Source organism: Adiantum capillus-veneris, chromosome 4, assembly GCF_014529385.1.
Source record: "Adiantum capillus-veneris isolate H3 chromosome 4, ASM1452938v2, whole genome shotgun sequence".
Lineage (NCBI taxonomy): Eukaryota > Viridiplantae > Streptophyta > Polypodiopsida > Polypodiales > Pteridaceae > Adiantum > Adiantum capillus-veneris.
Window position 1 is genome coordinate 50,369,692 of NC_140934.1, and position 23,846 is coordinate 50,393,537.

At 44.7% G+C, this 23,846-nt stretch overlaps 1 protein-coding gene across 4 annotated transcripts in view; it reads right to left on the reverse strand.

Annotated features, from left to right (window-relative positions):
* LOC147459138 (uncharacterized) overlaps window positions 1-23,846 on the reverse strand; it is a 267,221-nt gene that overhangs the window by 163,134 nt on the left and 80,241 nt on the right. For 3 of the 4 annotated variants that reach the window (XM_086510478.1, XM_086510480.1, XM_086510477.1), the window contains exon 20: window positions 4,760-4,848. The exons of the other annotated variant lie outside the window; for it this stretch is intronic. In XM_086510478.1, coding sequence (XP_086366604.1) covers window positions 4,760-4,848 — 89 coding nt within the window. The remainder of the gene's footprint in view (window positions 1-4,759; window positions 4,849-23,846) is intronic. 4 annotated transcript variants of the gene reach the window in all.

Genomic DNA, 23,846 nt, shown 5'->3' on the forward strand with positions numbered 1-23,846 from the left:
AAGGGTTCTATGATAGTAGCACATGGAGTAAAGTCTAGAGGACTTTACATGATTTATGTATCAAATTTCTCTAAAAATGTAATCAATGTAACCGAGCAGCCGAACGTTTCTTTGTGGCATAGCCAGTTAGGACATATGTCCAAGAAGGGAATGGAAATCTTGCCTCGTTCTGGTTATTTGCCTGGCTTTTCATTTAATGATTTTGAATTCTGTGAACATTGTCTGTATGGTAAGCAAACACAGCAGCCACATAAGCATAGAAGCAGTAGAAGAGATACACAGTTGGCACTTGTTCTTAGTGATTTGTGTGGACCTATGCCTAACCTATCTCTAGGGGGAGCTTCTTACTTTATGACATTTATAGATGATTACTCGACGAAAGTATGGGTTTACTTTCTCAAGCACAAGGATGAAGCGTTTAGTGTTTTCAAAACGTTTGTGACACTTGTGGAGAATCAGAGTGGCAAGAAGCTTAAATGCTTACGCACTGACAATGGTGGAGAGTATGTTTCAAAGGCCTTTCAGGACTTTTGTGAGTCAAAAGGTATAAAACGTGAACTTATACTCCTTACAATCCTCCTCAAAATGGTGTTGCTGAGAGGATGAATAGGACCATACAAGAGAAGGTCAGAAGTATGTTGTCTAATGCACAGCTGCCAAATGGGTTTTGGGCTGAAGCTGTATCAACAGCTGTTCATCTTGTAAATAGATCTCCTAGCAAGGTTTTGCAGAAGGATTCAGTGCCAAAGATGGTATGTTCAGGCAAAACGCCCTCATACAAGCATCTCAGAGTCTTTGGCTGTGAGGCATATACTCACGTTCCAAAGGAATTTAGGAACAAACTTGAGCCAAAGAGTAGAAAGTGCATCTTTCTAGGCTATGGTAATTCTGGTGAGATGGGGTATAGACTTTGGGATCCCGAATCCAGAAAGGTTGTCCGCAGCAATGATGTTCACTTTAATGAATCCAAATATCATTCTAAGCCAGAGAGGGTTGAGGAGATTAGAAGAGTTGTCTTCCAAGAAGATGGACTTGCACGTGCAAGACAAAATGTCAGGGCTCAAGAGGAGCAAGGACAGGATAGAGTGGAACCACAGGTTGTGGCTGAGCCTGAGCCACCTATTGTGCGTAGATCTGGACGTGTCACGCGACCTCCTGATAGGTTTGTTCCATCTATGAACTATGTCATGTTGACTGATTGCAATGAGCCTTCATGTTACAAGGAAGCAGTGCAAATGAAGGACTCCGGGATTGGCAATTGGCCATGCAGTCAGAGATGACAGCTCTGCATAAAAACAAGACATGGAAGCTAGTTAAATTACCACAGGGCAAAAAGGCTCTACCTTGTAAATGGGTTTACAGGTATAACATCACCGCTCATGATAGTCAGCCAAAGTACAAAGCAAGGCTTGTTGCCAAGGGCTTTAAGCAAGAACAAGGCATTGACTTTGATGAAGTCTTCTCTCCGGTGGTCAAGATGACTACATTGAGATGCTTTCTTGTATTCGTTGCCATATTAGATTTGGTGTTGCACCAAATGGATGTCAAGACAGCGTTCTTGCATGGTGATTTAGATGTGGAAATTTACATGAAGCAGCCAAAAGGGTTTGTTGAGAAAGGCAAGGAAGATTGGGTATGCCAGTTGTTAAAGAGTCTTTATGGCTTAAAACAATCACCGAGGGCATGGTACCATAAATTCCACAAGTTTATGCTTTCTCAAGGCTACAAACATAGTGAGTTCGATCACTGTCTATATACAAAGAAGGCTAAGGATGGTAGTTGGCTGATCCTTATTTTGTATGTGGATGACATGTTGATTGCTGGCAAGCGCTTGGAAGAAATTTCAGCTTTGAAGTCAAAGATGGCAAAATCGTTTGACATGAAAGACATGGGTGAGGCAAGTCATATACTTGGTATGCGCATTGAGAGAGACAGATCAAAGAAGTTGATTTGGTTATCTCAAACAGAGTATATTGACAAGGTTTTGCAACGTTTCAATATGGAGAAGGGAAAGGCACTGAGTGTTCCATTGCCACCATATGTGAAACTTAGCAAACAAGATTGTCCTGTGTCTGAGGAAGAACAGGCTGAAATGGATAAGATTTCGTATGCGTCTGCAGTGGGTAGTTTGATGTATGCAATGATTGCTACTCGCCCAGACATTGCATTTGCAGTGGGAGTAGTAAGTCGATACATGTCAAACCCAGGCAAGAAACATTGGGAGACAGTGAAAGGAATATTGAGATACCTGAAAGCTACAAAGAGTATGCGTATATGCTATGGGAGTCAGGAGCTAAGTGTAAAGGGTTTTACAGACTCAGATTATGCAGGTGACTTAGACAACCGAAGGTCTACGTCAGGGTATGTCTTTACATTGGCTGGTGGAGCAGTATCATGGCGTTCTAGATTACAAGATTCTGTTACTCAGTCTACTACAGAGGCTGAATATGTTGCAGCATCAGAGGCATGCAAAGAATCAATTTGGCTTAATCGACTAGTAACAGATTTGGGAATCAAAGAAGAGATGCTTGTGTTATATTGTGATAGTCAAAGTGCTATACAATTGGCTCGCAATCCAGTTTATCACTCAAAGACAAAGCATGTGGATGTGAAGTATCATTTCATCAGGGAAATGCTCGAGGATAAGCAACTTCAGCTTGTCAAAGTTCACACCACAGAAAATCCTGTTGATCTACTTACAAAAGGACTTCCCTCAGAGAGCTTTGCGCATTTTCGCAAGCAGTTAGGTGTAGGGTAGTACATCACTTCTCTACATCTCTTGTATATTAGCTTGTATAGTAGCTTCTCTCACACTAAAAGTACCACATTGGACTTTAAGTGGGAGGTTGTTGGGGTATAAAGCCCAATGTGGTCGCCCAGGTAAGTGGGCGGGCCGCCAGGTATGTACACATATTCTTTTGTAAAAACCTAATAAGAACTCACTATGCTCTACACATTACAGTAGAGCGAGTTCACCATATCGTCGTGCTCTTCTTCTCGCACTCTCTCTCGCGTCGCACTTCCGCTCGTACTCCTTCAACATTCACAACGCTTTTCACATTAGCCTTTTACGCCCATTCCGAGGACCCTTACCTACACACCACATTTATGAAGACCCACCATTACTTGTAGACCAAGAAGAGCAACTCATCCCTGATAAAATAGTTGACCATGAGACCACCACTACATGCACTGGAATGGTTTATAACCGTTACCTTTTGACTTTCAAGGGCCACCCTAGAGAGGATGCCAAATAGATGCCTGAAAAGTTTTTTCGCAACTTTCCTGACCTTCTCCACACTTTCCATCACTTATGATCCAGTTGATTTCTCTATTGAGCAACTGAGGACAGTTGCTATCCCTGGTGAGAGGGATGTTACGAGACTGGGCGTAATGGTTAATTATGTGCTGTCTATTTATTTTACTAATTGAGTTGATGATGATTTTGTAGAGTGGAATGCGGGGAGTTGATGGAGAGGCGACGGCAATTACTCTTGGCCATGTTATATTTGCACAGTATCTTAGAACATCATTTCAATAAGCCACTATGGCTCTGTAAATAGTTGTAGTGGGAACTTTCCTTATGGGTCATGCAAGAACTAATGAGCTTCACTCATTTGCAAAAGTAAAGTGGTTGTAAAAGAGGGGCCTCAATTTTTGACACCTTAAACTCAAAGTAATATATTAAATACCAACTCCACAAGAGAGGTGCCGTGGAGTTTGGGGCTAGATTTAGGCCTTTCTCTTGCAGATTCTCTTCTCTACTCTCTTAAGCTATGGTTATTTTGCTGTGTACTCTCTAATCTAGTCTCCATCTCTTACACATCTCTTACACTCTCTTACAAGCTTGTCTATGTCAATTCTATGTTTACTGTGTGTGTGTATCATAGTCTAGGTGAGTGTGTGTGCTTGGAAATTGGAAGAAGAGGTGGACAGTTTGATGGTGATTGCTTGAAAGCTTATGTTGAATATTTTAAGCGGTCGATCTCCCCCTCGTCTCCCAACAACTCTCCTAGATAGAGCTACAGAGATTAGTATATCTAGACGCCCTTGTACCTCTCATAGATTATGTCACTGACAAATTGAGAGGCATAGAGCAGCTCCTACGAGGTTCTTTACAGATGCCATGATGCAGTGGCCAATGAGAGGGTTTATGTAGGGTCATACAAGGGCAGCGCATGGAGGAGATTAGGCATTGGCATATAGACCACCAGCTGGGTCTACTAGTTCACTTATTTGTTCATGTAATAGCTTTTGTCACTTGAGTCTTCTCTAATCTCTATATTGGAAGCTTGGATCATATGACAATGATGTAATTTTCTGGTGTCATAGGTCTTTTAGGCCTTCTGCAGATAAAACTAATCATTTCATTTCTGACAGAGTGGTGTCTTAGGGATTCTACTTTTTTGTCTAGCATTAGGCAATGAGAAGTCATATATCTGTGTCTTTGGCTCTGTGTGGCTAATGAGTACAAGATGTGACAATTGTTTTCTCCATGGAGGGGCCGTTCCCACAATTAGTTAACGCTAAACACCATCATGTTTGATTCAGTTATCTAGTCTTATTCCAGGGATTTATGTTATCTTGATGGGACAAACTCTCAATATTCACACAAAGGCCATGTTTCCTTTTATCTCATACCTGGTCAGACTTAAGGGTCTCTTCACATATTTTTTTGAGTTAATCAGGTGAATCTTGTCAATATTTTACTGAGATCATTTGGTATCAAGAGAAAAGGCAGAAAGAGATAGACAGTTGCCTCGATCTGTATGAGCAAGCTGAAATACTGTGAAACTGCTTCTGTTCTTTGTTGTGTCCAACTGGTCAAACTTTTGTGGCAATTGAATTCTGCTTCCTACCAAAACAAGTAGACAAATGAAAGATGTGTCCTTGCAAAGTAAGCACATAAAGGGACTACAAAACTCCTGCTGTAAAACAAGACACAAATAAACTTCATCCTTGCAAAATAATCTCCTTGGATTTTAAAACTCAGCCTAGGCAAAAATAGTGAGAATAATGGATATGCTCAAACACCGAGATTGAACTTGCCTACACATATTGATTGTGCCAAAACATCTTCTATGCTTAGAGAGTTAAATTTGGGGGGTTTATTTATTGCCTTCTCAAGCAGCAAGGAAGCTCAGGCACATTTAACTTGTGCTCCTGAATCACTTTCTTCCTCTATGCCGAAAAAAAAACAACTCACAGAGTTTGCCAGATAACAATTGTCCCAGACACTTAACAGCCCTCATCTCCTGCCCAAGTCAAGTGAGTCACAAAGTTGAGTCATTAAAATCAAACCGTTAAAGAAGATTGGTACTTCTTTAGGACTGAAACAGTAGTGTGCACCCAATCATGAAAGGCACCATGGGAGTGCGTACTCCCACCTAGGCTAATCAGTCCTCGTTTCAACAGAGATTGTATGTGTGAAATTTCTCAATATATTCCCCTATGCTTTCCGGCTCTCGAAGAGAAAGTCTCCCATAGTATCCATGGCCAGTCGCCAGCTAATACCTAGTTAGGTACTAGAGTCCACTTTGCATGATAGTTTGCACATTGCATAAGAAATGGAGTGTGTATTCAAAAGAGGCCAAGACACATAAAATGGTTGTAAACGAGACAATTCATTAATATAAACAGGAGTATTGCAGGAGCCCCTCTTGAGAGACCAATATCTCTAAGAGGGGAACTCTGCTTCTCTATGTGTCTTGACTAAAGTATTGTTTCAGTTCAATTTTCTGTTTCCCATTCCGTTGTGGTGTTGTTGCATTATGTTACTGCCTTGTCAGGTCAGAGGTGACAAGCCGGTTTCAGCAAACACATGCGACAGATAACAAGGGTGAAATCCAGTTTTAAGTGTCACACTAAAGGTCATATAAATAGACATTGTCCTGAGGAATCACCTAAGAAAGAATCCACCTCTTTTGTTAGTGTCATGCAAGGGCAAGGTGGTGCGCCCCAAGTTTCTGAGGATCATCCTGATAAGTCTCTCATTAAGTGTTATGGTCATGTGAATGGTCAGAACAATTGTGGTCTTGTTTAATTCTAGCATTGTGTACGATGTGATCAGTGAATCTCTTGTGAAGAGGGCACACTTAGAAGCTATTCCAGCAACTCCAATTGCGGTTTCTAGATTCGCTCCTGGCATTGACTCTTCAATCACGCATGAATGTCCTAGTGTATAAGTTTCTATTCAACAAGCAGCCTTTCGTTATAAGTTTGTTGTGTCTCCTCTAGTTGGATGTGATATGATTTAGGCATTAAGTGGTTTCGTGAGCTTAATCCACTAGTTAATTGGAAAGAACGCACAATCGCTCTCCTTTGTGGGTGACTCTCCCGTGGTCATTCACGACGAGCAAGGTATCCATTCTTTCCCTCTTATCTCTCATGTGTAAGCTAAGTGCAAGCTACATCGAGAAGCTCAAGTATCATTCATTTATGCCACTACAGTCGCTCAGGACTTTAAGACTACGAAACAACATTAGTATGAGCATCTATTCTTTCATGATGATCTCAAGCCCCGTCTCCCTCCCGAGCGTCCGGAGGATCATCGCACCGAAATCATGGAAGGAGTGCAACCCGTCAGCAAGGCTCCCTACCATTTGAACAAATCTCAAGAGAGGAGTTGAAGCGACAGCTAACTGTGCTGGTGGCGAGGGGATTCATACGACCTAGTGTAAGTCCTGGGTCCTATTTTGTTTGTCCACACAAGAAAGGTCGTCTCGTTTGTGTGTAGATTACAAGGCACTCAACAAAAAAGTCGATCGCAAGAGTGGATACCATCAGGTAAGGGTATTCAAGCGTGACATCTACAAGACTGCATTCAGAACCGAGCGAGGGCAGTAGGAGTATGTTGTTATGCCCTCATGGTAGGTCGTTTTGGTGACATGATCAACATATATGTGTTCATTTTTCTAGCTGACATTCTCATTTTCTCTCCATCATGGGAACACCAGGGACAGAATGAAGAGAAGATTTTAGCTCATTTAGATGACTGCTAGTTGTACATTGCAACTAAGAAGTCGGAATATTTTCAGACTAAGATTATTTATCTGGGCTATATCATCTTTGTAGACGGTGTCAAACTGGATCCCGCAAAGGTAGAACAAGTTTGTAATTGGGATTTGCCGAAACAGCATATGATGTGCATTCTTTTTTAGGTCTATGACAAACATATAGTTCGTATATAAAGAATTCAGCACGCATTGTCGCACCAATGACAAATATTTTAAGAGAGTTAAGAATCGCCCTCAAGGTGTTGTCTTGCCAGAGGCAACGGTTGAGGCTTCGAAGCTCTCAAGGTTGTGGTCACTGAAGCTCCGTGTCTCATCCTCGCCTCTTGGCATGACCCCTTCGAGGTATGGACACTTGTGAGCATTGTCTCCATAGGAGTTGTGTTGCAGCAACATGGCCATCCAATTGCATTTCTCAATAGAAAGTTAAACAATGCAAAAGAGAATTATTCGATGTGCGATAAAAAACTTCTCTCTGTCATTCATTAGCTAAAGCATTGGCAGGATTTTCTGTATGGTAGAGATTTTATTGTTCATTGTAGCAAGAAAAGTGTGTCGTGCTCTCTACTATGGGTGCTCCTCAGTGTGTAATGCACAGCAGAAGTGAATGATGGTGTATGCTCAGGATGAGTAGTCAATGCGTGCTCAAGGTTCCTTTTTCTGAAGGGGAGAGAGAGTCCCTCTTAACTTAATGAGAGATTGTGCAATGGACCAAAACAAGAGAGAATGGAAAATTGTCAGAGAAAGTTTTGTGTGTGTGTGTGTGTGTGTGTGTGTGAGAGAGAGAGAGAGAGAGACATATGGAACGGCAATCTTGGGACCAATTTATGTCGACCTGTAATGGCCTTGATTTGTGGCCCTTTTTGCATGTTAATCCAAGCTTTACTTTTCAGCACAATGCTCAATCCATGTATCGCGCTCGGCTGGATCGCTGGTATCTTTTTCACATGCAACAATATGATGACTTTGTATGCGAGATGACGATTGATTATGCTATGTGTCTCTCAGATCATTTTCCCGTATGCTTGAAACTTCGTTTTGGCTCTTTTGATATTAATGATCGCCTACCCAAGAAAAGACTTCTGCATGTCAATAATGCTTATCTCAAGCATGAGCCTTTTCGCACTATGATTGTGAATATCATCCCGCCGTTGCTATCCCAGATGTATGTTGACTTGGACATAGCATGGTTTCGTTTTGTTATGCGTGTTCAATCAGTTATACAGGATTATGGCAGGGATTATTTGTCACAATCAAGGGAACAGGTTAACCAGGCAAAGGATGCTTGTAGTCGATTAATGCACTTGGCTAATCATTCTTCTCTTGCTGATGCTCAAATGACTGAGTTGTTCTCTGCTCGTGCAATCTTAAGGCACAATGATGAGAGGAAATTAGCCAAATGGCAGACTCGAGCTCGTCAACAAGCTTTTGCAGATAAAGGATGTGCTTCTAAACAATTCTTTAAGCATTTGCATCACTCCAGGCAGTCTTAAGCTATACGGAGAGTTAAATTACCGTCAAGGGAGTGGACCTCCACTCTTCGAGAGCTAGCATTAGCCCTACGCTCTCATTATGGCAAGATTTTTGAGGCCCCTTCTTCTCCCACGAGAGAAGCTCGCCAAGCGCGTCATGTGTTTCTATCACATGTTACTTCCATTCTCTTGTTGCGGCAGGCTCAAGACTTGGAAGCTGTTTTCACTGAGTCGGAATTGTATGCCAGTTTGCTTGATTTAGGTCGATGGAGAGCTCCTGGTTGGGATGGTCTCTCTGTGGAATTCTTCTTGTCTTTCTGGGATTATTTGAAGTTGCCTCTATTATTCATGATGAATATAGCTTGGGAACAACAGGAGTTACCCTCCTCTTGGAAAGAAGGTTTGCTCAAGCTGATCCCTAAGCATGCATTGTGTGAAGAATTTTCACATTGGCGGCCTATTACACTTATGCCTGTGGTATATAAATTAATGGCAAAAATGCTTGCTAACCGACTCAAATGCTTTCTACATGAAGGCTTGCATCAATCTCAATACGGCTTCATTCCGAGACGTCAAATTACTGATAACCTCGCAAATGTCATTGTTGGTATGGAATATGCAAAATATACATTGGACAGGATGTATTACTCATGCAGGTTGACATTGAAAAAGCATTCGATACTGTTCTTTGGGATTACATTGCGGATATCATGCGACATTTGGGCTTTGGGTCTAGGCTATCCCGTGTTGTGCTTTTCTTGTATGCAAACAGTACTTCTGCAGGCTTGCTGGATGGTTCTCTCACAGAATCTTGGCCTTTGGGACGGTCGGTACGGTAGGGCTGCCCTCTGAGTGCTTTGCTTTATGCGATCGCTACTCATCCCTTGTTTATGTACTTGGATTCCTTGACCTCCACTGGTAGGCTGCATGGCCTTACTTTACCTTTTGGTCGACAGTTTGCTGGTCAGGCTTATGCGGATGACTCTTTGTTCATGCCTCGTAATAACTATGATGATATACAACAGATTATGCATACTCTTCACTTGTTTGGATTGGCTGCAGGTCTCAAAGTTAACTTTTGCAAATCCAAGCTATTGCCTTTGAAAGAGTGTGACTGGCATAGGATATTGTGGCCTGGGGAGATTGTTCCTCCCCATGTTCTGGTTCGCCATTTGGGTTATCCGCTCGGTTGGAATGTATCGGCTATGAAGAAAACGGATTGGGTGCTCCAACGTCTACATTCCAAGTTGAATTATTGGAAATTGTCCACGTGGCCACTTCATGTGCGTCTCAGGATTGTCCAATGCATCCTTGTGGCTTATGTGCAGTTTTACTTGCCTTTGTTGTCCTGGCCTCGGTTGCGCTTGCAGTCTCTCATGTCCAATATTTTAGAACATTTTTGGCGGACCTCGTCTACCAAGAGGGGCATTCGGCTTTTATCTATGGACAAGCTGTGTTCTCCCAAGCGGCTTGGAGGGTTGAATATTTTGGACTTGAGACGTCATCTTCTGGCTCGAAAAGCTATGTTGCTGCCAGTTTTGGTGGAGCAGCAGCAACCCTGGGCTCTCATGGTCACACATTTATGTGCACACATTGTCACCCCTTCTTTTGGTCATTGGCAACTGACTTATTGGGATGTTGTTTTTGGGAAGCTTGAAGGACACATTCCTGGATGTCCCTTTACTTCTTCTCTAATTGTTGATTGGAAGGTGGTCACTTCACATTTGGCTTGGGATGGTCGACAATCCTCTGAGGTAACTCTCTTCGCTCGGAGAGTCTGCATTGGAGCAAGGTTTTTGCTTCAACTTTGGTTCAACGGTCCCCTCGCCAAGCGTATTTTCTTTCCCAAAAAGGAATATGTCAGGTGCATCAAGTGGTTGATGATTCAGGTTATGTTCTTTCTTTTGCTGATGCCGTCTCCCGCTTTCGGTTGGGTCTTCACTATTCTCCTCTCTGGCGGGAGATTCAAAACATGCTTGCTGCTCATTCGCCCATTCCTCCGTTGAATGAAGACTCTCGCTTCTCTGATTGGAATCTGGCTACTACCAGATTGGACTGCATCTCAGCTGCCAGTGTCTATGCCATTCTTCAGTCTGATGTATGGATTATGCATCGGGGTAATCAGCTATGGTCGCTTTCCGAGTCATCCTTGTGGTGGCAACACGCATTGTCTCGCATTTGGCAGAGTCATCTGCCTTTGAAGGAACGTGTTTTCTTGTGGCGGTGCTTGGTGGGAGCTCTACCTGTTGGCAGTGTGTTGCATGCTCGGCATTGCGCCTTCCCGCTGCCCCAGATGCCTTGAAGCTGAGGAGACCGTGCCACACTTGTTGTGGTGTTGTCGTCACTCGAGAGCCTTCATTCGGCAAGTGTCAACTGCTCTTCGACTACGTTTTCCTTCCGGCTCTTTTCATAGACGATTTTGGCTTTTTGGGGTGCTTCGGTCACCACAATCTCAGTTTGCGGTCTTCTTCACCTGGGTCAGATTTTGGACTATGTGGGCCATCTGGCATCATAGGAACTCCTTAATGTTCCAGGGCACTTTTGTTGAGCTTTTTCCCTATTTCAAATTATCTCTTGGTCAAACGTTGCATTTTGCCTATGAAGCTGGAGACATCACTCTTGATGCCTACAGGATTTACTTATGACTGTTTCTAGCCTTCGGAGCCTTATAGTGCTCCGTCTTTTGTATCCCTTTCTTTTCGTGGGTTTTCCTCGCTTTGAGGTTTCCCACTTGTAAATTAATCAAAGCAGATTTACAAAAAAAGTGTGTGTGTGTGTGTGTGTGTGTGTGTGTGTGTGTGTGTGAGAGAGAGAGAGAGAGAGAGAGAGAGAGAGAGAAGATCGACACCAGATGGAATCCCAAACCCCCCTCCAAGGCCCCCCCCCCCCTATTGCTAGAAAGTTAGATTGCACAAGTTTGGTACAATGGTTCTAAATGCTGAGATGCTTGACGACAACGACGACGATGACGACGACAATGGTTGGGAATCTAAGGTACGGTGAGGCTAATGGTCTGAAATCTGAAATCCCTATGGATGTTGATGAGAAACTGCCAATGCAGTGAGGCTAAGGGCTGATCTGCTATCGTCGATGATGACGGTGGCTAAAAACTGAAAAACGCTGAATGTACTGCTGGCTGAAAACTGAAAACACTGGTGTGGCTGTGGCGGGGAATGCGACTGCAACGAGGCTACGGCTGTCCGCCGATGAGGTGCTGCTGCGGAATGGGCTGAGGCTGAAGCATAATGCTGATTCTTCTGGAAACACTGATGAGCTGATGCAAAATTGCCAAAGGTCTGATGCAAAAACGCTGGTGCTGCTGATATACCAAGTGCTTGGTACTGCTGGTACTGAGAGGCACCTTCAATGCTCCTCTAGCTAACTCTGGCGACCCAAGGGTTGCATTTATATGTGCTAATGACTAGGGTCGGGCACCTACCAATAAAACCCCACGATTTGGGAAATTGAAGAGTCACTTGTTAATTAAAATGCCCATTAGAGGTGCTTTCCGCGTAGTAGGGGAAATGGTTCCATGCAGTGAAAAAACTTATGCTTGGTGCTAGGTATTGATGCTAGATGCTAATGGCTTGTGCAATCAAAGGGTATGCAGCTACTCCAAGTGCCTGGACATGCACGTCTTACGTACAGGCTCACAAAGGTGCCAGGACACTTCATAGCCTTACCTAAACCCTAGAAATAGGAGTTACAGCTTGTCCACATGCATATAGGGTTAGATGTGCACATGACATCCCCCCCTTTTCAAGGTGAGGTATTGGTACCAAGCTATATGGCTTTAATATCAGAGTGACGGTGAACGGGCGGAATGGGCCCCTCTCGTTCCGAACTAGGTCGGGGGGCCAGAACGGATACACGGGCGAAACGGCGTTCCCGGATTTTCTGTAACCGGAACGGCTAGGGGAACGGTTGGGGAACGGGCGGAACGGGAACGAAACGGGCATCCAAAACGGCGGTTTTCAAAAAATCCGACTGTTGGGGTGTTTTTGGGACACTTTTGAGTGATTTCGGGGGGCGAGGAAAGAGAGGGGGTCTTCTCCTCTCCTATATAATCCAGGGATCTCAAGGCAATGAGGCATATCTATTATCTCCCTCGACCCTAAACCCTAAACTTACCGTTTCGGCCACCGTTCCCGTTTCGCTTTTTTTTTTTTTTGGGGGGGGGGGAGGGGGGGGGGGCCGTTCCCGTTCCGGGTAACTTTGTTTAATATAGCCCGCCGACTACTCTTGGGAGTCTACGAAGAACTCTTCGCCGGCCCACTCTACTCTGTGCGTCCCGCAAAACTTGAACTTCAAGAAGGTCTGCAATGCTTGCTTCTATCGTCCAGGCCGAAAGCGACACAGAATAACTTGCTTCAGCTCTATGTCTTCAACTTTGTCTACGATCTCGGGTTCACCTTCTTCAAGAGTCTCCCTCGGGGAATATCCCTGAAACCACTTCAAACACAATATTATAGACACCTTTGTTACTTGTCGAGTGACTAAAACATAACTATAATTTTTAAATGATTGTGGATGGAGTGCAGATGAAAAATGTGACGGAGTGCCAAACCTTTTACCAAGTACATGCCAAAAATGTGATCTAAACTTTGACTTTCCGACCTACAACTATCACTTGCGGCAAATCACAAAGGAAATGCCAATGCTTGATGGACAATCGTGCGAGTGTTTTGATGTGACTCTGTCCTACCAAAGAATGAGAATGCAAAAAGGATTGACATGACTGACAATGATGAAACATCGTGAATTCTTTGAATGCAAACTCTTTATCTTTTCTAGAGTGATCTTCATGCAGTTGTGCTCATCCATGAGTGAATCGTGTGTATCGTGCAATATGGCATTCCTTTGAAAAGGTAGCACACAAAGACAATGATGAAAATACAAGAGACCGCCACAAATGAGAGACTCAAACAATGCATATTGACTAATCATGTGAAGAAAAGATACTTCCTAAATGGATACTCTGGACCTTGACTCGAGAGACAAGATCGGTCCAATGTGGCTGATCATATCTGTAATTGGGTTAGCTTTACTATGAACACAATCAATCAAACCACCAAATTTCTCAACAGATTGGAACCATCTAGTATAACGGTCACTCCAAGGTGTACTCGTACAGACTGGAGCAAGGCCTGATGATTCGTACGAACAATCAAATCTCTATCATGCAAAAAATGCATGTCGTGCTTAGGAGAAGGAATGACAGAGAAAGATTCCTTTTCATGCAATGACTAATTCTTTTCTCGACTATGGGTCTGTATATTGAGAGAGACTATGAGACTACGTGTTTTATTCTCTTCCAAAATATGAGAGTGAGAGATTAACAACACAGACGGTATTTTTTTGTCACAACGAAGAACCATGGGAGGTGCTCCTTCGACTGTGAGAGAGCGTGTGTTTGCTTTCCAACTAACTTGTGGATCATAATCTTTAAACCACTTGATGCCAAAAATCATATCACATCCTTTGAGAGAAGAAACCATGAGCTTACGACGAAAACCGACATTTTGAACCAAAATGGTCACAATAGAACAAAAATGTGTAAAAGAAGAGTGCATGCCCGGAGCAAATCCAGAGATCACGATGGGGTCTATAGGAAGAGCTTCTAAACGTGCACTCTTCACGAGAGAGTCACAACTCACATCATGCATACTACCCCAATCAAACAAGATCACAATGCGGTGACTATTTACATAGATGACCATGACACTACATGAGAGACTCATCTACATGATCATTAGAAACTTGGGACACATTAGTATTCTCACTAATTGCATTAACAGACGATATGAATTATGTGGGTTCTTTAGGTGCTTTTTTAGGAAAAAATCCTTTTTTGTGACCCTTAGTGTGACATTCAAAACATCTTCCTTTGCATACTCAGTTCATTCTTCAAGACTTAACCAACCTCCTACTATTGCATCTCTGTGAAGATCCACCTAATGGAAGGGCCCCAAGGGCCTCCTACATGAGGCACTCAAGCTCGAAGTCTGTGAAGCAACAAATCCTTCCACGGTTCCTCCCCTTGGAAGCACTCTTTTGTCAACAAACCTCCCAAGAAGGGCTCTGCTCTACTGTGCTGGGTCAATGATCCTCAACCCCCCCTGAGAACGTGGTAAAGTGATGACCTGCCAAGCTACTTTGGCGCTGGCTAATACAGGAGTTAGAGAAAATCCAGTAAGACGTGATGTACCACATACTAGCCAACAACACCTGGTTGGTCACTACAATTCTGCTTGCCAAAGAGAGCCATGCCGAGCTCCAATGCAACAACCCCCTCCTAATGGACAGGAGGAGGGAAGGAGTCTGCTGCTCAAGGGACAAGTCCACGCCAACCTGACAACCCAAGTAACGAACTGTAGTCCCTGGAAAAATCCATCTAAAACCCTCACCTGGGGCATAAGAGCACTGTCAACCCAGAAAGCTATAGTCTTCCTCCAGTTGATCAATGTGTCTGATGCACAACAGAACACCTCAAGAGCCTACTCACACATGTACAGATTGGCCTGCTAGCCCTCCAAGTACAAGGCTAAGTCGTCGGCAAACTCAGCGTCAAGAAGTTCATATGCCCTAATAGGAAGCTCAAGACCACGCAAACCAGCCTGCTGAGAAGAAAAATTATGCTCATTACCTCAGCATAGAGCAGAAAGAGAAAGGGCGCAAGAACGCAACCCTGTCTGACCGAACGCATGAGCAAGAAGCGTTCCCCTCTTCCCCCTGCCACGAGCACCTGACTGTGCGCACGCCTGTAGAGAGCTGACACACCGATGATCCAAGCATCTGAGAAACCAATCCTGCATAGAGTGCCCTCAAGGAAGTCTCAGTCAAATCTGTCGTAGGCCTTCTCAAAATCGAGGAGTATCACTAGATCCTTATCCTCGGAGATGTGCGAGGGTAGACGCCTCCCAAAAAGTGAAGATGTTGTCAAGGATACTGAGATGCGGAGGTGCAAAACAGGCCTGGTGGCCTCTACACCAAGACTATGCATGATGGCCTCATCATGTGTGTCGTTTACAAAAGAGGAGGCCTCCTCTTATAGGCTAGAGAGTGATTAGGGAAGAGATTACGAGCAAGAGGGGGTTATTACGAAGCAACCACAATTAGGAGCATTCGCCCAATGAAAGAGCTCCATGTACTCTGCTTATTGACCAATTTTCTCCTAATCGCCTTTATCATGACGAGCTTTGTCTCCATGCTACCTCCATAGCTTGAGTCCAAGAGCTTCCTTATAATATTTGAGAGAATCTTGATAAAATAAGTGAAAATCCAACAATAATGGAGAGAAACCTAAAAGAAATTATGTGTGTGAAGTTGGATAATCATGACTTCTTCCCCATGTGGACAGATAGGCTCCACCATTTCGACCATATCTCCCAAACAGTAGCTCCAAAAATTATTTAAAAAAAAGGCGGCAGAAAGATCAGCTCAACACTTACAACTTTGTTGTTGAAAAGTTTTTAAAGTTCGGAATGGAAAAAAAAGAAAAAAATCCCACAAAAATATGTGTTTTTTCCTTCCCAAGTTTTCCAACTGGTCACCTCTTGACTCTATGTGCAAGCCTTGTGTCCACAAGTGAATTATGCTTGCATTTGATAATATTTTGTTGACTTCAACTCCATAATTCATAAAATTCTCCTCCCTTTCACTATTGACTCTTATTCTTCACCTAAAGTGATAGTTAAGTAGAATCAGTAACAAATATATTTTTTTGTTTTCATAGGGTTTGTTCCTACCTCTCCTTATTTCCAAGATCCAAATGTGTCGAAACCATAGCTATATATATATATATATATATATATATATATATATATATATAGAGAGAGAGAGAGAGAGTTTTTTGTGATTTTCATGCATGAGGACCCTCCTCCTCCAAGAAGCCTTGAAGCCTTGCCATCAAGTGCATACCACAAGACAGAGGTAGATCAAAATTTGAAAAGCGGCCCTCAATACTACGGTCCTTGACAAAACCTGTGTGGATCCCATGTATAATGCTCTCTAGGAGTGGTTGGATCCTCAAACTCAGAGTCTGCTAGAATTTTGTAGGATGAGTTGAGAATGGTAATGGGTCGCCACTGTTGAATCTTATCCAAGGAGCCTCCTTGCTCGGGAACTAGAATGTGTTGCAAAGATCTGAACCTAGCAAGTCCCAATACTCCAAGAAAAAGTTGGGAGTCAACCCATCCTCCCCTTGACCGCTACCTTGGGGGAGTGCTCTGACGGCCTCATGGAGATCCTCTAGCTGCAGAGGAATCTCAAGTCTCTGTCGCATCTCCTCAAGGAAGCTATGCCCAAACCTGCTCTCTGCATGCATCTTGGCACTTTGACGGAGGCTCAACTAACAAAAAATCACAATAAAAGTAAGCAGCAACAACTGACGCATATCCTCAGGCTCTGAAGCAACTAATCTGTCGGGTCTCCTCAACTGACTAACACTGGTGTGCGCATGACATGGCCCCAGTGTCTCGATAAACTCCCCAAAAACTCTGTCACCCACCTAGGTCCACTGAGATGCCTGCCAATGGAGGGCAAACTCATGACACCGCTTCTCAATGCTAGCCAGCTCATGTCTAGCCTACTGCATCTGCTCCTCCAACCAGGGACCGTCTGGATGTTGCTCCTGCATCCTCTGCAAGGAAACAATGTTCCGTCAAAGACACCTCTCATGCTCTCGGGCTGTAGCCAAGTGAGTTGCAGATTCCTGAAGGAAGAAATGACTAAGCTTTGCCAGTCTAGAGGCTACTCTATCAGCAGGTGTGTCCTACGTGTCCAGCCTCTCTTTCCAAAGTGCTTCCACCCTCTCTCTAAGCTCTAAATCCAGCAACATCCTCTCGGGGATGCGTAGCATGTCACCCACCCTCCCCTGTCTATCTGTCACCGTGAGATTCATTGGTGCATGGTCGGAAAAAGTAGTCCCTTCCAGGATGCAAACAAATCCCCCCATGTCACAAATGCGGTCGCTAGCGTAGAAGCGATCTATCCGAGATAGATTCACTCCTCCTATTGTGCGGTCACAGAGAGAGAGAGAGAGAGAGAGAGAGAGAGAGAGAGAGAGAGAGAGAGAGAGAGAGAGAGAGAGAGAGAGAGAGAGAGAGAGAGAGAGAGAGAGAGAAATGAAATGAAATGTTATATTAACGTTGATAAATCACTTTTGGCGTGTACAAAGTCACGTGTAAATGCATGGTCATATGTAGAAAAAGATGTAAATACATGCATTTGGGAGCTTTGAAAAGTGGTTTCCAGTTTTAAAAATGATGCAGCATGTGCACATTGTGAATAGTCACGTTTGCATGCCAGCAGTCAGGCAGATGTATATGCCTGGATAGAGTATCGGGGCCTTGGATATGGTTCTGGGTGGCTTCTTTTGGCTCTAGGTAATGTGTTTGAGCTTTCTAGAATGTGAATAATGCAAGTGGGAAGTGTGGGCACCCTCGTCCCGCCCGAGAAGTTTGGGACATTCAATAACTGTCTATTTACGGTGCCTGATCTGCGATGATGCATGCACCGCCTTAGAAGTGGTCAAAAAAAGGAATGTGGGGATGTGGAAAAGTGTTTTGGGTACCAAGTATCAAGCGTACAAAATTTGGTTAATTTTGGAGTCCATTTGGGGTTTTCCCCGCAAAAAATTCCCGCTAGAGGTCAAAATTGGCCAAAACTGGGCCAAAAAAGTTCAAAAAAAGGTCCAAATTGGTGTGAAAAGACTGAAATCTGACACATCACTCACGGTGCCGTGAGTGTTGAGGCTGAGGGAGGACTTTTGAAGAGCAATATCAACACTTTTACCCCTCTGTATATGGGAGGGAGCAGGGTTCCTACAGGTGGTCTAGTGCAGTCCCGTCGCGTTCGCGTCCTGTTTTCGAGTGTGTGGAGGAGTGAATGGGAGCTTTCTCTCTTCAATTTTGCACTTAGGAGAGTCTATGGAAGTCGTGAGGTTTCCATGGATATGTGTGTGCAAGGATTTGAGGGAAGAAGGTGCGGCTTTTTGCAAGACTATGTGACCCTGTATCGATGCCATTAGGATTGGCGCTACTCCAAAGAGTCCAGCAGAGTGGAGTTTGGTGAAGGCTTTGCAATGGTTTGAGAGTGGCATTCTGTGGCTGGAGTTTTTGGGTTTTTGATGGTTTTCATTGTGTATTTTGGTCACCATCAAGCGTGATTTCAAGTGTTGATCACCTCGACTCACCTTGTAGTGTCTGCGGGCAGGCAAGGGCTTGTAGGTCCAGGCGTTTGGAGTTTGAACTGAGCTTGTGGGTAGAATTTTCAGGGAGCTTTTGAGTGGTGGTGAGTGCGGTGAGGAATTTAAGTAAACTCCTTGTGTTGTGTTGAGTTGTCTGGGTGTGTGAGTGTGCGCACGGCGTCTTTTGCTCCATCAACGTCTTCAAAAGGCCAAAATGACCTATAAGACTAATCTGTTACAAAACGGTGAATCTAATACCATGTCTGGGTACAAAAGAACTAGATACTACTACTAGAATCCATCCTCATCTGCACTCTCGATATCGAGAGAGTATGGCTCAATATCCAGAGAGAGAGAGAGAAAGAGACGCTATCTAGGGCTCTCACAAAGCCTAAGCGTTGCCAAACATCAAAAACCCTCATAGTCCTACATAGCTACTCCCAAGCTGCCAACTCAACCCCGTGCACCGTAGCATGGCCACCTCTAATCCTATCAAAGGAGTCCTCCAACATGTTGAAGTCCCCCCAACACACCATTGCTTTGCATGCGGCAAAGACTCAACAACATGAGACCAAAAATCTACTTGTGCACTTGCCACATTGGGCGTATATATGTCAACCTTGAACCTACATAGTAATCCACTCAGCTCTACCTGGCACAATAATACCTTTGCCCACAATGGCCTGCTGCCAAGAATCCGCAATAGTCATACATACCCCTCCCTGGATGCCCCCATGTTCGAATGCAACTACCAAAATGTCTCATAGCGACCATACAAAATCTGATTACATCTTCTAATGCAGCTCTCACAAAGATGATGCTCATGTAGCATAAGAATATCAATCTCACCACCCACAAGGCATTGTTAAAGCTCCCGACTCAACCGATCCCTCTGATGTTGAAATTGGGACCCTGCTAATCCTTGCACATTCCATGAGACGATCCTCATGGAGTCAGTGCGAAAAAACACATGTTGCAGCAATAGCCAACCTCGCTATCTTTGAGGCCGGGTTTGGATGGGGAGTAATCTGCATCCGAGCGACCTCTAGAAAAACACGTCTGAAGTGACTGTTCCACCTAGGCCAGGCCAAACGTGCAGCCCATAGGGCTACATCCTCTATCCAAGAATCCTCATGTAAAAATACATAGCAAGGGTGGCTCTGATTGTCAATAAACAAATGCGCCACAAAGCGCCTGTAACCTGCTGCATCCGACGGCGTCACACTGAACTTGGCTAAAGGCCAAAGTGTCTGTACCAGACCTGTCACCCCCAGGTCTTGTGTGGTGTGAGAACTCAATGACCTAAACCTGGAGCCAATCAAAACCTGTGTGCAAGGTCCACTCTGTAGGATCCCTACCGCACAGTGGGAAGGAGAAACCTACCGATGTATCCAAAGCCTCAGTGCCTCAGGGCTCCTAGAAAGAGGACATGGACTCGAAAGCAAGCATCCTCCAGGTCAAGAGAAGAGTCACCTAGGAAGCGTTTGAAGCTGTAATCGAAGAAGTCCAATCGTCGTCTGCGAATGTCAAAAGTTGGTCAAACCCGGAGGGACTGCTACAAAAGGAGAGGTATGAACCAGAAATTGCGTCCTCAGGTGGGGCTATCCCTCCCGGGCTATGCGACTCGTAGCGAAAGCACTACCACAAGATCGTCTCGTTGCATATGTGTGTCTAGCCCCCTGCCTCTGAATTCGAGTGTGGGATGGGTCGGGTGATGAGGCTGAGGGCCCCACCAGGGAGAGAGGAGAAGCGGGAGGTGGGGGTGAGGGTGAGGGTGGAGGAGGCTGAATGGAGGCGTCTGAAGGTGGAGGGGGGGGAAGGCAATGGAGGCAACGGAGTTCAGGTGGAGGGAGCCTCCTCAGGGGGTCGTGTTCGAGGGGGTCAAAACGGTTCCTTGTTGTAACCCAATGCTGCTAAGCTGCAGGAGGTTGACCACCAAGGGGGACAATAACTTTACTTCATCAGATCATGAACAGCATGAACATCGACAGACTCAAAGATACCGATACAAACTCTAGCATGGCAGCATACTCAACTCCAGCCCAGATCTCATAGGTATAGTGGGTGTGTCGAGACTCAACTGTGCAGGGAAGGTGCAGACGTGCTGTATACAACTCTGATGAGAGACTCTAGATGACTGACCACACAAAAGTAGATAATGATGCGTCCCGACGATTGGAACCAACCACTCATATGTATCTCCTAAGAGCCATCAATAGCTGGCAAATATCCCATTCAAGCTAAGACTATCTCCTAACTGAGGTGGTGGTGATCTGGCCACGGTGTCCATTGGACCACCATTCGTAACACTTGCCACGTGCCACTGCCCTGTGTGAACTCAAGCCCACTGCAACTAACTGCTTGTCCAATGACAATGACATTGTAGCCCTACTACAGGTTGCCCGCCACAAGACCACTCACAGTCTCAGTGAGATAGAACAGTGAGACTAGCAAGAACAGGTGAAACACCACGAAAAACACAGAAAAACGCAGTACAATCTAACTGAAGAAGGTGATGTTTGGAGAAGATTTTGAGTTCCTAAAGAGGAAGTACCAATGAAGCAATGTCAATATTTGCAAAATATGCTGAAGAAGTAATGCCCCGGCTAGGTAAGCTGACCAGAAAGTAGAAACTGAAGACATCCCAGAGGAACAAAGTGGTGGGCTGCAGTTTTTCCTTTTTGCAATTCGTGCACAGGACTGATGCTCATAGAAATTCATTCTTCTCTGTATACATTCTCAATGCCTTTTGGGTAGGAAAGAGCAGACAACAGACAAAAGCAAGAGACACAGACACAATGAAAACATAGCCGATACCACTTGAGTTGTCATAATGGCAGCAGTCCTCCTACTGCGCTCCTTCGCGAGCTTACCTAGTGGGAATGCTTTTAGTAAAGGGTCAACTAAGCAATCAACCTCTGTGACATCTACGCTAGTTGTTGGCTCAAGTGGCTCATTGGGCTCAGTTATGGTACAAACACAGGAAAAGGGTGTGACCTCAGGCAAAGGTTGAATAGATAGTCCATAACAAGGCATAGACTTGGTAGCTTCCAACCTTTCAATGGGCGAGTCGAAGGGCGAGATGGTCCTTGCTCTTGAGCATGGAGTTTGAGGTGGAATCGTAGAAGCTTTGAGGTGATGAGGGAGCATGGGTATGATTACACACAAACACACCGTGTGGAGCAAGCTGCAGGTAGCAACACCGGGCAACGAATTGAAGGGAAGCATAGGAGGGGCTGTCAGCAAAGGTGGCATGTGGTTTGGATGGCCATAGGGGGAAACCATGTTGGATGCAGGTGGTGGCCCTTGTTGAAGAGTAGGACCAAGACTCTGTTGTATTTGTCGCAATCCCTTGAGGTAGTAGAAATCCTTGTCCTCGTGTCCCGACTTTTCACAGAAGTGGCAGTAAACCCGAAGGGGGCATTCATGTGGAGGGTGCCCTGGAGAGCGGCATGAGCTACACCAAACCATAGTCTCCTGTTGAGACTTGAGCTCTTCTAGCTCGCTCTTGATCTGTTCCAATGCATCGTGATGTGGAGTCTTCTCCTGTCTAAGAGAGAAGGACCTCTTCTCTTGAAGAGCTCGTTGTAACTTTAGGGCTTCCAGTTCCCTGCGTAAAGAAGTTAACAGATCAGAAGGACTTTCCAAAAACACTGAGGGGGTCTCTACCTAAGGGGAGTTGGTGACCAACTTCCTAGCTCCCTCTATCCTAGTAGTAGCCGCGACAAACTCCTCCAGAGTGGCGTCAGGTCGGAGACTCTCTCGGAGTTTTTGTTGGGAAGTTTTGGGAAGGGCCTTCTCCACCCACTTCTTAATCATAAATTCACCCAGCTGTTGAGGAGCTTGGCCACCAGAGACTTTGTTCTGGTCATGAGCTCTGCAAAAGTCTCATTTGGCTGGAGCATCAGGTTTGCCAACTCATTCACGACCTTCTCGTGAAAGTCCCCTCGTCTGAAAGCTTCACAAAATTGTTGTCGTAAAGTGGCCCAAGTTGCAAAGTGGTTCTCTGCAAACTGATTGTATCACTTGTCTGCTAAGCCATCCAAGGTAGATGGGAAGAGTACTAAGTAGGCATCTTCTCGGTTGAGGCCACGACCTCTGCAGAGAGAAACGAACCTCCGGGCATGGTCGTCAGCATCCTTTGTGGAGAGACCCTTGAAAGTCGGAAACTTAATATTCACCTTAGCTAGAACGCTTGAGAGCTCCTCCATGGCTGTCTGTGCATTGGAGCTTGTTGTAACATAGGGGATGAGAAGTTTATTGATGGGGGTGACTGGGGAGGTGTAGAATTGGTTGAGGGACTGGAGGTAGTTGCAAGTCAACGTCGGGAAGGTAGGGGTAATGGGGTTGGTGGACTTCTACTTGGCACGAATGGTTGATGCTTCCTATTGTTAAACTTCAGAGGACTTAATAGTGGGCTTTGTCGCTCTTTTGACTGCCTTGTATGTGTCATGCAGTAACCAAAAGCCCACCCAAGCTTTGGGCAAGAAGACCTTTAACTTGCTGAAAACTGGTCCAATCGCCACTAGACCAAGGCGAGAGAGAGATTATATCACTTAGTTGGACCTGAACGAGAGATACTAGACCAAGGCGAGTGACTGGACCACTTGGGTGTACCTGGACTAGAGAGACTAGACCCAGCCTGGCTAGACCTAGAGGAGAGAGAACTAGACCCAGCCTAGACCACCTAGACCACGACGAGAGACTAGACAAGCAAGTCTCGACGAGCAAGTTGAAAACTAAGCAAGTTGAGGCAGAACTAGACGGGACCAAGCTCAAACCTGTAGAATAAACCGAGTGATACAGAGAGATTAAACCAGGTAGCTCCTCGACTCCACTTTCGACGGAGTGAGACTTCTGTTGAGGTCCCACCGGGCGTGCCAAAAATGAGAGCACCTATAGCGGAGATAATGTGTCGTGCCCTCTATAGTGGGTGCTCCTCAGTGCAATGTGCGTGATATCTCACTCCACAAAATGAAAACAAAAAAGACAAAGAACAACAGAGCAACAACAACATGACACAAAATGAAAACACAGAAGACAAAGAACAATAGAGCAACAACAGTATGACTCAGCAGATCATGAACAGCATGAACATCGACAAACTCAAAGAAACCGATACAAACTTTGGCATGGCAGCACACTCAGCTCTAGCTTAGATCTCATAGGTAC